Source organism: Ovis aries, chromosome 2, assembly GCF_016772045.2.
Source record: "Ovis aries strain OAR_USU_Benz2616 breed Rambouillet chromosome 2, ARS-UI_Ramb_v3.0, whole genome shotgun sequence".
NCBI classification, from domain to species: Eukaryota; Metazoa; Chordata; class Mammalia; order Artiodactyla; family Bovidae; genus Ovis; species Ovis aries.
In genome coordinates, this window is record NC_056055.1 from 74734117 (window position 1) to 74753320 (window position 19204).

The window sequence follows — 19204 nt, forward strand, 5'->3', positions numbered from 1 at the left end:
CCTATACATAGTAAACATTCTGAAGAGGAATGGTTAGAAGCATTCCCTTTATAATAAGACATTTCACTGCCACTCCTCTTTAGCTCTAGGGTGTCTTAGGTCAGGAAGGTGAGAAAGAGAAATAAAAGGAATAAGTATTGTGAAGGAAACAAGGAAAAAAATACTATTCTCAGATAATTTTCACATGATCTATATAGAATCGTAATCTATAGGCGCATTTTCAGAAATGAGATTATTGGCAAGGTAGTCATATATGAAATCATTAAAAAGTTAACACAAACTGGGGCTGTGGTAACAACCTAGAGGGGTGGGATGGGAAGAGAGGTTAGAGGGAGGTTCAAGAGAGAGGGACCATTGTATATCTATGGCTGATTCATGTTGATATTTGGCAGAAACCAATACAGTACTGTAAAGCAATTATCCTTCAATTAAAAGTAAATTAAAAGAAAGTTAATGGCATTTTTATTTACCAGCAACAAAAGAAAAAATAAACTAAAATGAGAAATGTATTTAAAACATATTCAAGTGTTTAAATATAAAATGAAGTGACTGTACTCTTCAAAAATGACAATGTCATTGAAGACAAAGACAGACTCTGGAAGTATTCCAGTTTTAGGGATACTGAGGAGACATGACAGCTACACGCAATACCTAATCCTAGACTGAGTTCCCTACTGGAGGGGAAAAATGCTATAAGGGATGTTTTTTGGTCACTTGACAAAATTGGAACACAGAAATTAGATGTAAATATTATATCTTTGTTAAACTTACTGGAGTTGAGAACTGTTGTATCTATGTGTAAGAGAAGACTTCGATTCTTAGGAAACGCACACTGAAGTTTTAAGGTGTAAAGGGTCATGATTTATGTAGATTACTTTCAAATAACTCAGAAAAAATACATATATTTGTGAGTGTGTGGAGAGAAAGAGAACATAAATTTATAAAGCAAACAGGGTAAAATACTGATTTGATGAATCTGACTTAAGTGTATACAGGGCTTCCACATCCCCCACCCTTTCCTGTAAATTTGGAATTACCTCTAAAGCAGAAGTTAAAGAAATTGTGTTGAGAGAATAAATATGAGAATAAATCCACAGAGCTTTGTGTTTTTCTTTTTTGGACTTCCCTGGTGGCTCAGAGGTTAAAGTGTCTGCCTGGAATGCAGGAGACCTGGGTTCGATCCCTGGGTTGGGAAGATCCCCTGGAGAAAGAAATGGCAACCCACTCCAGTACTCTTGCCTGGAGAATCCCATGGAGGGAGGAGCCTCGTAGGCTACAGTCCATGGGGTCGCAAAGAGTTGGACACGACTGAGCAACTACACTTTAATTCAAATTAAGTTTTCTCATTGATAGGACTTTTTCCTAAGTCAGGGTTGAAGGGCTTGGCACTATGGAAGGGACAAGGGAAAGAGCTGTTTAGCCATAAGGAGAGGCTTTGACAGGTTTTGACCTTGCTTGATTTTTATGTCTGTATTATAAAGGCGCAGAGTGATTCCCACCCCCCACCCCCAACAAGTTATTGTTTTTATTTTAGTTAAGGATGTAAATCAGGAATAAAGATACGGCTATTATTTTATTTCTACTTAAAGCATAAATATACATTCATTTGCTTATCTTTTGTTGTAGGGTAAATCCTTTTCTTTGAGTAAAGGTTCAGTTCAGTCACTCAGTCGTGTCCGACTCTTTTCGACCCCATGAATTGCAGCATGCCAGGCCTCCCTGTCCATTACCAGCTCCTGGAATTCAATCAAACTCATGTCCATTGAGTCGGTGATGCCATCCAGCCATCTCATCCTCTGTAGTTCCCCTTCTCCTCCTGCCCCCAATCCCTCCCAGCATCAGTCTTTTCCAATGAGTCAACTCTTCGCATGAGGTGGCCAAGGTTGGAGTCCTGCATTTGCTCATTTGCATAAACTGTACACTCCCAACACGGCTTGTACCACTTTCAGTGTCTTTTTTTTTAACAAGTGAAAGTTAAGACACTTGAAATAATATAAGCTACAATCTGTTTAGATTTTACAAATTCCTTTACCTTCTAACCTTTTACTGTTAACATTTCTCACTTTTCTTTTGACATTCCTTTGTTTGTTTGTTTGTTTTTAAAAATTATCTCTATACTGGTTCTTTCCAAAATATTCAACTTAAATTTTGTAGAAACAATATCATTTTTGTATATCTATTAAAATAATATTTAATCACATCACACAATGGCACAGTTTACATAAACTGGGTTGGGAATAAGCACTGTTTGTTGATTGCTAAGTATGCCTTTTAGTTGATATTTAGAATAGATATAGTCTACAAGTCTTGCCTATGTTGTTGTGGGCAGCAGTGGTGTGTTTTGCAGACACTGCATAATATTTGGTGAATTGGTTAAGCCAAAGGCTATTGAGAGTTTCTACTGTGGAAGACCAGTAAGAGTGAGTAGCTGTAGTGGCTGGCTAGTTTGTTAAATGGCTCAGTAATTTTACTCAACACTGCAAAATGAATTTTGAGTAATTTGAGTTAATTTCTTTAAGATACAGAACTGATTATTACATAGGATTACTGGCAAAAGGCAAATAGGTATGCATAAAACCTTCATTTGATTTATATCTGATATTTTTATTCCATGTTTCTTTCCCAGTTACCATTTTTAGGTTATATTTGATGATTTTATCGGTCATGATTCTATTACAGTGGACATGTTCTTGGTTAACTTAAGCAGAAAGAAATTTGATACTGGAGTTGTTAAAGGTTGGAGAACAGGTTATTGGCTGGAACCCCAGGGACTTAATCTTCTGGGATGTCTCACAAAACACCCTTGTTAGTGGGGTCATCTTAGGAACTGCCATTTTTGCCACAAACAGAAAACTGAAGAACCGGTACAGGATCACAGCATCTGGGCTGAGGTCTGAGAGGCAGGAAGTTGCTGCTGCATCTGTTTGTCTGGTGGACCCACCATTCAAGTTGTGGTCCAGGGGTGAGGAGTCATGGCAGAGCTGTTAGACCCAGACTACCTGTGCTAGATCTGATCCAGAGAGAAGGATACCTTGTGGGTTTCCATCTATTTCCCTTTGCTGCTCAGTTCTGAATTCAAGTGTCTTAATACTGAAATAATTTAAATCATATCTGGGGTACCTATTGCAGTGTCGTCTCTTGAAGATGGAGACTCTTCAGGCATTTCCCTTATGACATATTTTGCCTCGGTGATCAGGCTTAATTTCTTCCCTTTCTTTTATCCCCACCTCAAATCAGTCCATCTCTCTCTCTGCTTCCCCCCACCTTCCTCCTCTGCTCTCTACTCCTCTTCTTTCTGTCGTTCTCTGTTAATGCCAAGGGAGGACAGTGGCTGCCACAGCCCCTCATGGCTTCCTCTGTCTCCCAGTTCTGAGTTCTGGGGGCGTGGTTGAGCTAGTTAGGGTCAGTTGTAGTCTGCAGGATTGGCTGCCTGGCTCACTTATAGGTGGGAAAAATTCTTGAGGGGAAAGGAGGAGGATGGTTTCCATGGGCTGGTGGTAGATAAGGGCTTTTTCTGAATGATCTAATTAAAAGGGGTTAGGTACAGACAGTTCTCATTGTTTGTGGTAGATATGTTAAAAGTCACTGTGAATACAGAATTAGTGAATTCTAAACTGTTACTCCTAGGGGAAATGTAAGAATTCTGTGTCTCTAATCTCAGTGCTTGTCAGTTAGTCAGTTTATCACCTTGTGTTGTGTGTGATTTGTTTAAAGACACCTTATTTGATATATAAGTATTCATTCATTAACAATGAACTCATGCCAACAGTGTAACTGATGGCAGAATGAAGCCATGTAATACGTATTTTCATCATAAGGCACATCCTAACTTTCTTGGGCTTAGAAAATTGTGCTTGGGGACTATTTTAAGTAGCTAGATCACCAGTAAGAAGCACAAAAATATAAAAAACACTGGCCATAAATAGGCTGCAAAAAGAATTGTTTACAATATGGGAACTGAAACAAGAAGGCAAAGCATTGCCCCATTTGACCGCAGCTGGGAGAGCACATTCACATTTGGGTGACTCATGTATTTCACCACTTAGTTCATGTCTGCAAATGGCCATAGGAGTGCCACAATCATTGATTTGAAGGTTAAAATTTTAGCAAATAGGTGAATTTGCAAATGCAGAATGCAGGACGAATGAGGGTTGAGTATAGATTTGGAGTGGGAATCAGGAGAGCATTAAAAAAAATGTCATTGGTAGTTGGTGGGGAATGTTGTCAGAAAAGACTTCATCATGCAAGTCTGCATTTGACATAAACTTTGGAAGATAGGTTATAATCAGAAAGCCAACCAAGGAGAGGCAGAGGAAATAGCATAGTAGTTGTGAATGTGATAATAGAATTTTAGATAAGGCTCAGATCACATCCTTGGCTCTTAACTATGGGACTTTGGGCAAGCATTTTAATTTCCATCATTGGTGAAATAGAGATAGTTGTGATCACTCAATGGGGTTAACTTTGGGGTTGAAATAGGAGAGTGCGCATTAATACACTTTGCAGATGTCTAGCTCACAGGAAGTCCTCAGTCATGTCATCTAGGAGACGCTTTTCTGTGTATAGTGCAGCAGAGGAGGGAAACGGCCTGGCACCTATGGGAACTTTAGAATGAAGCAAAGGGTTCAAGTAGGCGAAATGGCTCTTTGAGGCTGTGGGAGAACGCAGTAGCTGGATCATTGGAAGTAGTTTTCATGCTGAAATGGTTCTGAGCTATTAAAGTGTTTAAAATAAGGATGGCGTGATCAGTTTCATTCTTAGCAAGTTTGTCCTGTATTTTTGTAGTGTATAGAGGAGAACTGAGGGGTAACTCAGCAGAGACTCTTGGAGTAGTTTAGGAAAAAAGGGACCAAAATTTGACTTAGGATACTAACACTGGGAATGGAGATTAGAGAACTGACATGAAAGATCAGATGGTTTAAGAAGTCCAAAAGGCAACAGTTGGCATCCACATAGAAGTGGAGAATGAGGGAGGGCTCAGGATGGCTCCTTGGATTCTGATGTCATTGCAGTGGAGGGTAGGGCTTGTGTAGGAGATGCTCTCCCTTTTCCCTTCCCTCTCTACTCTTTAGCCTGATAAAGGTTGGATCCACCTGTTCTTGTACTAAAGGCTCTCCTGATGCTCTGTGTGTCCCTTTTATTGCAGTACCCAGCCTGTGGTATTTTAACCACTTGTATTCTGTTTTACGTATAAGCTCTTTTGGTCACTGTTGGTGACCAAAAACTATAGGTGGATTGAATGAACGATGAAGACTATGGGATAGAGGAGCAAGTTTCGGAGGAAAAAATTTTTTTTAATCTCTGTTAAGTTTTAGATTCAGTTTTGTGTCTCTGTTGAGTGTGAGAATCATCTCTGAATGGCTATGCCCAGGAGCCACTTTGATTTACTGAGCTTGGATTCTGCTCAGTAAGAGAGGTTCTTGCTGTGTATTTCTGAGGCATTGGTATGGACAGCTGAGGCCGTGTGCATGCACTCATCCATAGTGTCTGTGTCTGGTGGAGAGGGAAGACAACCACAGAAGGAACCTTGCAGTCTATCAGTTATGAGGAGTTGGCCGAAGACGAACATAGAAAGGAGTTCCAGAAAGTGGAGTGACCATAAAAGAGTGAAAAGGGGTTGGTATATGTTGCACCATACGCAGAAGCTGTGGCGGGAGAGGATTTGTCCAGTTTTAAAGACTGCAGAGAGGCTGCTAAGAGGACTAAAAACAACATATTGGAAATGGCAATTGTAAAGTCACTCGTCACTTTCCAGAATGATTTCAATGTACTAGTGGATGAAGATGTCACATCGCAGTGGGACTGAAGATTGAATAGATGAATCAGACAAAATGAGTGTAGGCTATTTTCTGCTGGGTTTAATCTGTGAGGGTTGGGAAAGAATGCTGAAGGTTGTAGCTGAGATCTGTGTAGGGGGCCATGGTGAACAGGGAGCCTTTAAAAATTATATGGAAGAGATCTGAGCATGGCTGTGGGCAGTGGTGAAGAAGCTAATAGAAGAGATTGAATAGGTTGGTTTTTGGTTTGTTTTTGTTTTTTTGAAGCCAACATCTCTGCCTACGGTAGCCTGGCAGTATGGCATTGTTTTTTGTAACTTTGAATCCCCATTTACAGTGCTATAGGGGAGGTAGTGTTTTCTCATTTGAATGATGGGGAAGCAGGCCTAGTTTTTAAGTAATTTTCTTAATGCAGCTGTTAAGTGGAGGAGGTGTGTGCAAGGAATTAGAATCTGGCTGGTTTGGCTCTAAGGTCTGGCCTTGCTTCTTAGTTGCCTTTTAAGTGAAGTGAAGTGAAGTCGCTCAGTCGTGTCCGACTCTTTGTGACCCCATGGACTGTAGCCTACAAGGCTCCTCTGTCCATGGAATTTTCCAGGCAAGAGTACTGGAGTGGGTTGCCATTTTCTTCTCCAGGGGATCTTCCCAACCCAGGGATTGAACCCAGGTCTCCCACATTGCAGGCAGGTGCTTTACCATCTGAGCCACCAGGGAAGCCCGGCCTTTTAAGTGAAGACAGTCACAATTTGAAAGAAACATACAAAATGATTTAGATCAACTCCCATTGTTACGGTAATTTTTATAAGATGCCATTTTCTTTGGTTGAGATTACCACTGTGATGTCTGTTTAGCTGAATTGTTAGAAGGCAGAGAAACTGTCCCTTGTTATAGTGAACTTTTGTTTAGTCTGCGTGCTTCCACCTAAGGATTTGGACATGGCCAAATTTGCAGCCATGAAATTAAAAGACGCTTACTCCTTGGAAGGAAAATTATGACCAACCTAGATAGCATATTAAAAAGCAGAGATATTACTTTGCCAACAAAGGTCTGTCTAGTCAAGGATATGGTTTTTCCAGTGGTCGTGTATGGATGTGAGAGTTGGACTGTGAAGAAAGCTGAGTGCTGAAGAATTGATGCTTTTGAACTGTGGTGATGGAGAAGATTCTTGAGAGTCTCATGGAATGCAAGGAGATCCAACTAGTCCCTTCTAAAGGAGATCAGTCCTGAGTGTTCTTTGGAAGGAATGATGCTAAAGCTGAAACTGCAGTACTTTGGCCAACTCAAGAGAAGAGTTGACTCACTGGAAAAGACTCTGATGCTGGGAGGGATTGGGGGCAGGAGGAGAAGGGACAACAGAGGATGAAGATGGCTAGATGGCATCACTGACTCGATGGACATGAGTCTGAGTGAACTCTGGGAGTTGGTGGTGGACAGGGAGGCCTGGCGTGCTGCAGTTCATGGGGTTGCAAAGAGTTGGACATGACTGAGCGACTGAACTGAACTGAAATTAATCAGCATGGTTCTTGGTCATTGTATTGTTAGCATGAATGGAAACTTTATCCCAAGGGAAAAGGATAATAGGGTTTCTAACAATTAGGTTGTTACTGTGTTGCACAACCTGTAACTGAATGGAAGTTTGCCTCCCCTCTCCCATCCATTTTCTAATAATTGCCTACTTATTGGAATCTGATTGGTGGGTGATAAAGGGACTCATACTCAGTCATCGAACACTGTATAAGTTGAAAGATACAGGACAGTAAGAAAAAGTATAAGTACTGAATCTAAAAAAAGTGCTGTTTTCTAATTATGCCTTTTAAAAGAGGAATTTTCTAAGATATTTTCTGGTTTATAACAGAACAGAATGTGTGCATTCGGTAAACGTACAAAAGACCGTTTTTTTTCCAGTTGTGCTATTTCTCTTTTAATCCTATTTTTTTCCCCTTTATTCCATCATTCTATTGCTTTTCTATGTGACTATCTGGTGACCAGTATAGTTGATACATACAGGTTTTTAAAAAAATTGTTAGGTTAATTAATGGTTTTTGTTCTAATTTTTATTGGAGTTTAATTGATTTACAGTGTTGTATTAATTTCAGGTATACAGCAAAGTGAATCTGATATACACATACATATATCCACTCTTTTTTAGATTCTTTTCCCATATAGGTCATTACAGAGTATTGAGCAGAGTTCCCTGTGCTGTGCAGTAGGTCCTTGTTAGTTATCTGTTTTATACATAGTAGTATAGTGTATATGTGTCAATCCCAATCTTCCAATTTATCCCTACCCCTGTAACCATAAGTTTGTTTTCTACATCTGTAACTATTTGGTTTAAACCAAAATAAGTTAATTTTAGCCTTTTTAAAGATTCCACATATAAGTGATATTATGTGATATTTGTGTTTCTCTGTCTTTTTGCTTTACTCAGTGTGAGAATCTCTAGGTCCATTCCTCTGTTGATGGACATTTAGGTTGCTTCCACATCCTGACTATCGTAAGTAGTAATTGCATATAGTTTTTTTTTTTTTAAATTTTGTTAGGGTGTGCCGAATCTTAGTTGCGACTTGCAAGATCTTCAGTTGTGGCATGTGAACTCATAGTTGCAGCATGTGGGATCTAGTTTCCTGACAAGGGATCAAGTCCGGGCCACCTGCATTGGGAACATGGTGTCTTAGCCACTAGACCACCGGGAAGTCCTTAGATGCATATAGTTTAAATTCATATCCATCATGTCTTTTTAATGCTGTAACAGTCCCCTGTTCCCACCCCTGCCACCACCCCTCCTCCCACATTAGCTTTTGGAATATAGACTATCCCACATTCAGTGTTTGACATATTGCTTTCTTACGGTGGTGTTTAGTTTGTTCCACTAGCCCCTGTATTTCCTGACCACTGGTAGTTAGAGTTAATAGCTCAGTTTAGGTTCAGATTTATTTTCTAGGGAAGTATGATTACTAGGTAATGTTGTGTTTTCCATTGCTTCATATCATGTCTACTTAGTCCACTGATTGTTAGGCTGATTCCTTCATTATAAAGCTTCCTATTGTCACCTCTTGATTTTAACGTCTGTTGATGATGTTTCCTCAGATTCTTTATTAGGAATAAAAAAAAAGGCAAATGGTGATCATAGAATTCTGTTGTTTTTTTTTCTACTTTTATTTGTTGAAATGTTTCTATAAAGAACTTTCTACCATCAATTCTTTCCCTACCTTATGTAGGGGCAGAAGAAGTTTCCCTTCTTCCCATCTGGATTCTTTGTTGTAATAATTAATTGACATAAGACAGATTAATGAGAGAAAAGCAATTTTGAAAAAAATTAATTTTGTAGGTACAGGAACCCCAAAGATATGAGATCCAGGGCAATTTGGGCAGTTGAGGCTTAAATGAAGCTTGAGCTAAGGGATAGAATTGGGGCCTGACGCTTCAAAGGGGAGGAGGGTAAATCACCAGATGAGAAGAAGAACAGATGTTTGATAAGCAGATGCTTGCCCAGTTGTACGGGTAGGTTTTTCAGATAAGAAAAGTTTTCTTTCTGGTAATAGTTCTCTTTCCAGGCTCCCTACCTAAATTCCTCAGGTAGGTAAGGGAGAGGTGGAAGTTTTTCTTGAGTCTGCTGGGTCTTGGCTTGCCTTCAGCTCAAAATAATTCATGTACCAAAGAGATACATTTTGAGGTCACAGATTCTCCTCCTCACCAAAAATATCATTTGTTCAGGAAAGACAAGGACTTGATTCTTCCTTTTATTTTAAACCTTTGGAGTATTACGTTGAGTATTCCAGTGGTGATTGATTTTTTCTTTTAGTAAAGGAGGATTATAGACTTACACATTTACAAATATTTTATAGTTTATTCATTTCACTATAGACTCATGATTTCTTTATTTGGCCATTTATGTTATTGTTGCTCAGTCGCTAAGGGTGTCTGACTCTTTGCAACCCCATGGACTCCAGCATGCCAGGCTTCCCTGTCCTTCACTGTCCACTTTGTTCCAGAGTTTGTTCAAATTCATGTCCATTGAGTCAGTGATGCTGTCTAACCATCTCATCCTGTAAGGGTTGATTATGGTCCATTATTGTTGTTTATTTTGATGGCACACTTGCCTCCAGATTTAGTCAGTGGAAGCCCCTTCAAGTTGGCTTTTCTGTCCTTTTGACATGTTCCCCTCATTTTTTGAGTATTTCCTTACTTTCTAGCAAGGAAGATATTCCAAGCCTGCTACTGCTGCTAAGTCACTTCAGTCGTGTCCGACTCTGTGTGACCCCATAGACGGCAGTCCACCAGGCTCCCCCGTCCCTGGGATTCTCCAGGCAAGAACACTGGAGTGGGTTGCCATTTCCTTCTCCAGTGCATGAAAGTGAAAAGTGAAAGTGAAGTTGCTCAGTCATGTCCAACTCTTCACGACCCCATGGACTGCAGCCCACCAGGCTCCTTGTCCATGGGAGTTTCCAGGCAAGAGTACTGGAGTGAGGTGCCATCGCCTTCTCCGATTCCAAGCCTACCTTGTAGTTTTTTCCCACTTGTCTTGGAATCAGACTTTTATTCAAGAAGTCTTGGTTCCTTTTAGTGGAGAATGGTAATATTTAGCATTGATCAGCTGGGGCTGCAGTAACAAATGACCACAAACTTACGTGGCTCAAAATAAGATTTATTCACTCACAATTCTGGAGGCTAGAGGGCCAAAATCAAGGTGAGAAGAGCCACACATTCTTTAAAGGATCTGGGAAGAATCTTTCTCATTTCATGTTGTGCTTGCTGGCATCTCTTGATTGCAGCTGCATGACTCCATCGGTCTTCGTCTTTACGTGGTGTTCTTCGCTCTGGGCCTGTCTCCTCCCCTTTTGTAAGGAGATACCAATCATATTGGACTTGGGTCCCCCCTAATAGAATATGACCTTATCTTAACTTGATTATATGTATAGAAGACCCAGTTTCCAAATAAGGTTGCATTCACAGGTATTGGGGGTTAGTTTTCCACTTGTCTTTTGGGGGATACAGTTCAACCCATAACAGTGTCTGACCAAGGTTGTCTGCAAACAGAAGCTTACATGGCTCCCTGTGGGGTCAAGTTGGTGAGCTGCCATGGTGGGACTGAACGGTGGGACTGAAAGGCCAGACTTCCAGCTGTCTCAGGTGGCGCCTGTGCCCTGCCTTTCTCCAACCTGGCTCACAGGGGCTGGAGTAGAGCAGAGAGGTAGAACCTGCCCTGTCCAGGCCTTGGCTGCTCAGTTTCTTTTTAAAATCTCACTGTAGGAAAGGAGATGGGAGGACTGGTAAGTATGGCCTCCAGGGTTTGGGCAGGTCCTCGTAAGGAACCAAGGGGAGGCTGGAATAGAGGTCTCTCCAGACACTAACACAGCTGGTAGTTGTCTCTTGGTTCCTTTTCTTTCTAGCCTAAGGCATTATCTGCTTAACTAGTGAGTGCTGTGTCTCCCAGGGGGTGGTGCTTTATAGTAGATCCTCAAGTGTTCTCTTCATTGTAGACCAGTTCTGTGGCAGGCATTGTCTAAGAAACTAGTACTTGTGGTGAGAGCCATCGGTTTTTACTCTTTTCATAGTAATTGTTTCAACAGTAGGACACAAGTCAGAAATACAGGTGTGTATATCAAAAGCAATATGGGCTACAGATTGACATTTAGCAGGAAAACATCAGCTTTAGTTTCTTTTTTTATTAACAAATAGAGATATAGTATGAGAATAAGGATAGTGGATGTTAAGGTAAAATTTTTCAGGAAAGAGGCTTGGGCCAATTATCCAAGTAGGAATTAGTGTTAGAGTTGTTTTTTACTTGATGAGAAGGATCTTTATTTCTTTAAAAAAGTTCTTAGGGTACTTACTATAAATATGATTATTTGGTTTGATTGGTCTTAAAAACATTGAAGACCAGCTTTGTAGAAGCAAAATAGCAAAGTTATCACAGGTACTGTAGTCACTCACTTTGGGGACTCAGTCTCTATAGAGATGTAGCATTAAAAAAATGACTATTGCGTCACCTTCAGCAGAAAATCATAGAGATGTTTTTGTAAAATATAAGTCATTCTCCAACTAGGAAGCATTATTGCAAGAGCATTTTAAACCTTTTCTGCTTGGCTCAGAGAAATAAAGGTAAAAGAGACGAGGGGATTATTTGATCAATAATATCATGATTTGATAAATAACATTGATTAATAATAACATGATTTAGTTCTAGTAACAAGTTTAATAATTATAAAGATGGATTAGAAAAAACTCAAGGAACAGAATATTTATAAACTAACTTTTAAGCTTAATGAATGTATGTAGGCAATCCCAGAATCAACTGAAAATGGTTATACATGTCCAAAAATGATCAATATCACTAGCAATCAAAGAAATGAAACTTAGCAGACTTTAACTGTCATATTAGTAAAAATTTGGGTGGTGAGATTAACATTAAATCTTAAAATGCTTTAATGTTTTAAAGTTTGTCACATCGTATATTAACTCTATAGACTGAAGAGGTCTAAATGTAGGCTGACTGGGTCTTCTGTATATGTACGTGATTTAGAGGTAGAACTAGTTTCGTGTAATCAGGAGTAGTGACATTAGAAGGAAGCAAAGTTTATTTCACAGACCAATTAGCAGACTAAGTCAAGGCGGAGGTTTGATTCTGATTGTTACAAACTTGCTGCGCATCTTAACAGTCTCATCGCTTCAGTTTCTTGTCAGAGTCATTCTGTCAAAAATCTTGACTCCTCTGTTTCTTACATCACGAATTTTGTTCAGAACAGCTCTGCAATCTGACCACTCCTCACTGCCCACCCCTGGTCCAAGTCACCGTTTTAGTTTGCCTGGGTTCGTGTAAATTGCCTCCATGCTTCCAACCTTGTCCTTTTTTGATACAGCAGCCAGACTGACCTCTCTGCTTAACATCCTCCAGAGCAGTTATCTTAGAAAGCAGTGTCGTCGTCTTGGTGGGAAAAGCATGTTAGAGTATCCCCAACATGAGGTACTAGAAGGGGAAGAAGCTCAAGATTACTTTTCATCTCACTTAGTAAACACCAAACTCCTTTTCTCCCCTCTCACGCTTGCCCCCACCACCTCTCTTACCATCTTCTTCCTTGCTTACCACACTCACTTCTTCTTTTTTTAAGACATATTTATTCATTTGGCTGCACAGGAGTCTTAATTGTGGCATGCAGGATCTTTAGTTGCAGCATGTGGTTTCCTGACCAGAGGTTGAACCCTGGCCCCCTCCACTGGGAGTGTGGAGTCTTAGCTGTTGGGTCACCAGGGGAGTCTCGCCAGGCTACTTCTTGCTGTTCTTTGACGAGCCCAAGAGGCTTCTTACACTTGCCTCAGCCTTAAATGCTCTTCTTCCAGATATCTCATGGTTTATTCCCTCCTTCAGGCCTCTGAAAGGCTTCCCTTGCCCACCCCGTGTGAAGCAGCTACCTCGCCTCTCTGTACTCTGTGCCCCTGCCCTGGTTTACTTCTTCATAGCACTATTACTTATTTATCGTCTGTTTCTCCCCTCTACTACTGTTACGTGTTTTGTTTCATTCTATCTTGAATGTCTGCCCACCAGTCAGGTACTTAGTACCTAGTTGAATGATCAGTTGAATTTCCAGTTTCTTCTTTAGCGGTTTCTCAAGCTCTTTGCCTAGAGAAAGGGGCAGGGCTTGTTCTTCATCTGTGGGAAAGTAAGGCTGCCTTCCAAGTGCCAGACGTTTCTACAGAGGTGCTCTAGGGGCTTCTCCTTTCTCACTGCTCAGATTTTTATATTCTATTACTCTTTACCAGTTAAATGATTTCTGTTTTCTAAGTAACTTTTCCACATTACGGACCAGTGCTTTCCTTTTTCGCACATTTGGTATCATTTAGTGTGAATCCTTTAGTAACATGTTGACATTTATTCCGTCATTCAGCTAGCAAATAGTTATTGCAGCAGATATCACGAGCCAGGCCAGGTACCAGACTAAACGCCAGGGCTTAAAGAGATGGAGAACCTGCCTTCCCCTTGAGGAGCTTGGAGTTCAGTGTGTGGTTGCAGGTGCCATTGGGACAGGCAGCTGATACAAGAGGAATGCAGAGAGGGAGGTCCAGACACACAGGGTTGCTCACCTAGGCCTGCCCCAGAGGGTTGGGAATCTCAGCAGTGGACAGGAGTTTGCCAGGTGAGGAAATAGGTAAACACTGCTCCAACAGGAGGGGATAATTTGGGCAAGGGCATAGAGAGCTGTACTTGTTTCAGTTCAGTTGCTCAGTCGTGTTTGACTCTTTGTGACCCCATGAATCGCAGCATGCCAGGCCTCTCTGTCCATCACCAACTCCCAGAGTTCACTCAAACTCAGTGTCCATCGAGTCGGGGATGCCATCCAGCCATCTCATCCTCTGTCGTCCCCTTCTCCTCCTGCCCCCAATCCCTCCCAGCATCAGAGTCTTTTCCAGTGAGTCAACTCTTCGCATGAGTTAGCCAAAGTACTGGAGTTTCAGCTTTAGCATCACTCCTTCCAAAGAAATACCAGGGCTGATCTCCTTTAGAATGGACTAGTTGGATCTTCTTGCAGTCCAAGGGACTCTCAAGAGTCTTCTCCAACACCACAGTTCAAAAGCATCAATTCTTCAGCACTCAGCTTTCTTGACAGTCCAACTCTCACATCCATACATGACTACTGGAAAAACCACAGCCTTGACTAGACGGACCTTTGTTGGCAAAGTAATGTCTCTGCCTTTCAATATGCTGTCTAGGTTTAAGCGCAAATCACTGAGTCTTACTGAAGCATACAGTAAAATGTGAGTCTTCCCAAGTGGCTACTGAGCAGGTAAGGAACCCGCCTGCTTATGCAGGAGATGGTAGGTTTGATCCCTGGGTCAAGAAGATCCCCTGGAGAAGGGCATGGCAACCCACTCCATTATCTGTGTCTGGAAAATCCCATGGGCAGAGGAGCCTGGCAGGCTACATGGGACTGCATGTAGCCCATGTAGGCTGCAAAGAGTCAGATATGACTGAAGTGACTTAGCACGCATGCACTGTATAATGCAGGCTGTGACAGTGGACACAGCCATGATAGTTCTTGCAAAGGGCCTGATCTGGATGCTTCTAAAGGGTTCTATGTATCCTGTGTAGAGGTGGGACTTTGATCCTGCAGCCCAGGGATTTGGGCCTGTGCACCTGAAGGGATGGGGCTGGTGAGGTGGCTTGAAAGTGAAGTGAAGTCACTCAGTTGTGTCCAGCACTTTGTGACCGCATGGACTTTAGCTTGCCAGGCTCCTCTGTCCGTGGGATTCTCCAGGCCAGAATACTGGAGTGGTTGCCATTTCCTTCTCCAGGTGAGGTGGCCTGGAAGGCTTTTAAATTGCATGCCTCTTTCCTGGGGCAGGGAGAATACAGGATATTTTCTGTTAGGTATTAATATATCTCCATGCAGATTATTTTCTAGTTTAGAATATAAATTCCTGAAGGGTGACAGGGTTTAATTCTGGAGTAGCTCATTTCCGTCACATACACTTTGTGAGATAGAGGCTGATTTAAACCTTCAGTGCATGATGATAATGGAGCCCTGAACTGTTACCACCTCTTATCCCCTTGCATGCTTCCCCTTTATCTACTGCATCCCTCATTTCCCACCTTCTCTTTTTGTCAGGCAAATTGAATTTATTATAAAAAAAAAATGAGAAAAGGAAACTTTTGTTCTGAGAGGATTAGGTGTTTGAGCTGTCAGATGCCAGGCGCTGTCACTGTGTATAGGTGGGATGTGCGGGACTCCTTCCTGAGGCATGCGTGCCCATGCTCCTCATCTCGGCACGTGGTGGGCACATGGTGTGCCCTTGCCCAGCACACAGTAGGTGTTCAGTAGATGTTTGTGGAAGGACTCACCCTGTTCTTTGACAGCAGGATTAAGTCTGCGTTTTCACAGCGTTACTACTACTTACTTTTCTACTTTGATCTCCTGAATCTTTTCTTCCTGAGCTCTAGACTAGCTAACCTCCCTTCTCCATCCCTGCAGACTTCAAATATTTCCACCACCTCAGACATTCTTTCTCTCATCTGACAAACTTCTCTGCACCTTCTCATAAGGCCCAATTCTGCCCCTTTCCAGGGAAGTCATTGCTGAGTAACTCAGATGAAGTCAGTTACCTCTTCCTGTGTATAGTTTTGTATTGAAGTTTGCGGCCTCCAGACAGTCAGCTTGGAAGACAGCCTTTCTTTACTCTTGTGCTGTATAACCTCCTATACTGTGCCTCCAGCACTTTAGCCTGGTGTCTGGTGGTTTCGCAGATGGGGGCTGGTTTGTAAGTTATTACAGGAAAGCATGTCATGGTGAGTAGAAGCACGCCTGAGTAGGCTCTGTGCTGGGGATGTGGAATAGTATCCATTTACCACTCAGCCTGCACCAGGCCTTTCCATAGGTACATAGATGACCGTCTGTTTCAGAGCTGGTTCCGGAAACTTGCAAAGTTAGAAAGTTCATTCTTTCTAGGAAGGACTCTGAGGAGGAGACCAATGTAATTAGGTCAGCGATTTCATGCCAGCAGTAGGAGCTTGGGAGGAGTAACTAGAGGCAGTTTTTCTTTTCAGGAGTCCGGGAGAGATGAGGGAGTCTCGCTAACAGGGTGGTAGAAAGGAATGGTAAGTAACTAAAAGAGCTTTTGCTGGGGAAGCTTACCCACTATTTGGGAGGAATGACCACTGACCTTACCACACAGAAACTCAGCACTGATGCCCACATCATCTTTTCTGTAGAGACTGCTTCAGCCATCATGGAGGTGGCCGAGGTGGAGAGTCCGCTCAACCCCAGCTGTAAGATCATGACCTTCAGACCCACCATGGAGGAATTCCGGGAGTTCAACAGATACCTCGCATACATGGAATCTAAAGGAGCCCATCGAGCGGGTCTTGCAAAGGTGATTATCTTCAGATGTTTTTAAGCCAGAAAATGATCATTTGGCCTTTCAGTTATACTCTTAGTCTTCTTGATGTGGGAACTTGTTTTTTCCAAAGGAAGATATTTGCAAAATCTTTGTTCTTATTAATCCATGTGGAATATTTGATTTCTTCAAAAAATAATTATCTTATTTTTCTTTCAACTATTTATACTAGGTTACATTCTAGGGCTTTAAGAAAATAACCATACTGAACCAAGAGTGATTCCCAGAAACCAGAGAGACCCATGTAAGGGTTTCAGAAATGAGAGCATATTCATAGAGTTCATTAGTTGCTCACAGAGTGCAGGTATTAACCTGAAGCCTGAGTACTGCTCTGCTCCCTCTACCCTTCTCTTCCTCTTTGTCCCTGCTGCTCCCTGCTTTCTCTTCCTCCCTCCCTTCTTCATTCTTTCTGTTTTAAAATGTAACAGATTAATTAGACATGATTCATGTACCATACAATTCACATACCATATAATTCACCCATTTAAAGTGTGCAATTCAGTGTTGGTGTTTTTTTTGGGGGGGGATATATTCACAGAGTTGTGCAACTATCATCACTACCTAATTCCAGAACATTTTAACCACTCCTCCCCAAATAAACTGTACCCTTCAGCAGCCATTCTCCATTCTCTGCTATCCCCTACCCCCTGCCTCTTGGCAATCACTAATCTGCTTCCTTTCTCTTTAGATTTGCCTCTTCTGTTTTCTTTTTAGTTATTTGTTCATCACATGTGGAGAATGCATACTCTGTGCCAGGCCCTATGTCAGATGCTGGGGGTTAGAACGAATATGAAGTCCAGAGCCCTGGAAGCTGACCCGAGCTTTATTACGGCTTGTCCAGTCACAGGAAGGCACGGGTCATTCTATTCCAAGTGCAGTGGGGAGCGTTAACAGGCTTAAAGCAGAGGCAGGAGGACCCGGTGGCTGCTTGTTTGCTGGCCGCTCTGTGTGGCTTGTGGGCTCTTAATTCCCTGACCAAGGATGGAACCCAGGATCCTAGCAGTTAAAGTTCTGAGTCCTAACCATTGGACTGCCAGGGAATTCCCTGTTTATTTGTTTTGTTTTGTAGTATTATTTTGATAAGATCACAGTGGCGTCTACTTGAAGAATGAATTTGAGGGGGAGTAGAGCAGAAGCAAGGAGTGCTGTCAGGGGTAGTTGTGACTTGCTCAGGATTATAGGCAATGAGGGCTAAGGTACCGAGGATTGCGTTGCAGAGTTGCCCTGTAGCTGCAGAGTTAGAACTTTGAAAGAGAGGTTGTCTAGGTTTGACCTTAACCTGAAATTAGTGTATCTTTCTGTGATGGAAATCTATTTCAATGTAAAATTTTCTTCGGAAGAATAGATTTTCTTGGTACTTACTTAATTTTATTATTGTTCTAAACGTTATGTTTATTATTAATGGATTTCTGCGGACTTGTCGACATCACCACATGAATTCCTGAGCTCCAGCAGAGCCTTCCCTGCTGTGGCTCATCGCGGTTCTCCTTGAAGCCCCATCTCTGGGGTGGGCCCAGGAGCGCTGAGAGGGGCTGCAGAACGAGCTTCCAGGCTTGCGCGGCTCGGTGTTCAAGGCCGCCTCCTGTATCTGGATGCAGCTGTTTGTAATGCTGGACTGTTCTGGCGTTTGTGCCTTGCAGTCTGTTATTTTTTTCTGTGTAGTTCAAGTCACTGCTGGATAAGGTTTACAATTCAGGGATATTAAGCTGAGTGGATTAGGGATGAGTGAGACAGACAAAAAGAAGATAAAAGTTTATAGTGAATTTCTCAGATATGTTATCCTTAGTTTAATCTTTTCATTAGGTTAGCTCTCAAAGATCCCACTTTTGGAACCTTAACACTTCTAGGTTATCTTTGAGGAGAAAAAAAAATGTTTAAGTTGAAGAGAAGAGAATGGTATTTCAGAATCATTTGGCACAGAAAATTTTGATCATAAACTTAAAATGAACCAGCCAGCAAGGTTTGGGCTTTATTTGGGCAGCAGGGAGCTGGGGTGGCTGTCCTCTTCTCTGGGCTCTGAATCCAGCCCTTTGTCCTGTAGCTCTCCCTCTTTGTTCCCTGAAAATGTATACCTTACTGGGTTCCCTTGGGATTAGTGAACATCCCGTGGCTAGGGGCACGTTTAGTAACGTTAGAAAAGAAATTGGCAGCTACTCCCATGAGGGTGCTGGAGTACAGAGAGGACGTCTATGCCCCTGTGGACATTCTCTGACAGAGCAGAGTTAATGAGAACTACAGTTAATTTTCTGAGTGTTGAACCAGACACCAACCTGAGTCCAGATTCTCTTTATCAAGTGAGATTCATTGACAAAGATGGAGATAGTGATTTGATATTCAGTAATTTCCTTTTACTTACACTAGGAATACAGTGAACTGTTTTTTAGTCACTTTTGCCATCTTTTACATCAGGTCACAAAGACTCAGTTTCACCTTTTTTCACCTCAATTTCACCCTTCTTTTTCTGGAAGTTGCAGCAATAGCAAATATATAAAACTGCACCAAATAAAATCAAATTGTATACATTAAAACTGCATTAATGTTGC

General features: G+C 41.7%; 1 protein-coding gene and 1 non-coding gene across 8 annotated transcripts in view; both read left to right on the forward strand.

Annotated features, from left to right (window-relative positions):
- KDM4C (lysine demethylase 4C) overlaps nucleotides 1-19204 on the forward strand; it is a 398538-nt gene that overhangs the window by 16946 nt on the left and 362388 nt on the right. For 6 of the 7 annotated variants that reach the window (XR_006058671.2, XM_042243436.2, XM_004004373.6 and 3 more), the window contains one exon: nucleotides 16477-16637. Coding sequence is in view for 6 of the 7 variants with exons in the window: in XM_042243436.2 (XP_042099370.1) it covers nucleotides 16494-16637 (144 nt within the window). In the remaining variant the exon portion in view is untranslated. Of the gene's footprint in view, nucleotides 16363-16476; nucleotides 16638-19204 lie in introns of all 7 variants that reach the window. The other variant, XM_042243437.2, reaches the window with a different exon arrangement.
- Nucleotides 1124-1195, forward strand: TRNAS-GGA (transfer RNA serine (anticodon GGA)). Its single transcript has one exon. It is a non-coding gene; the product is annotated as a tRNA-Ser (tRNA).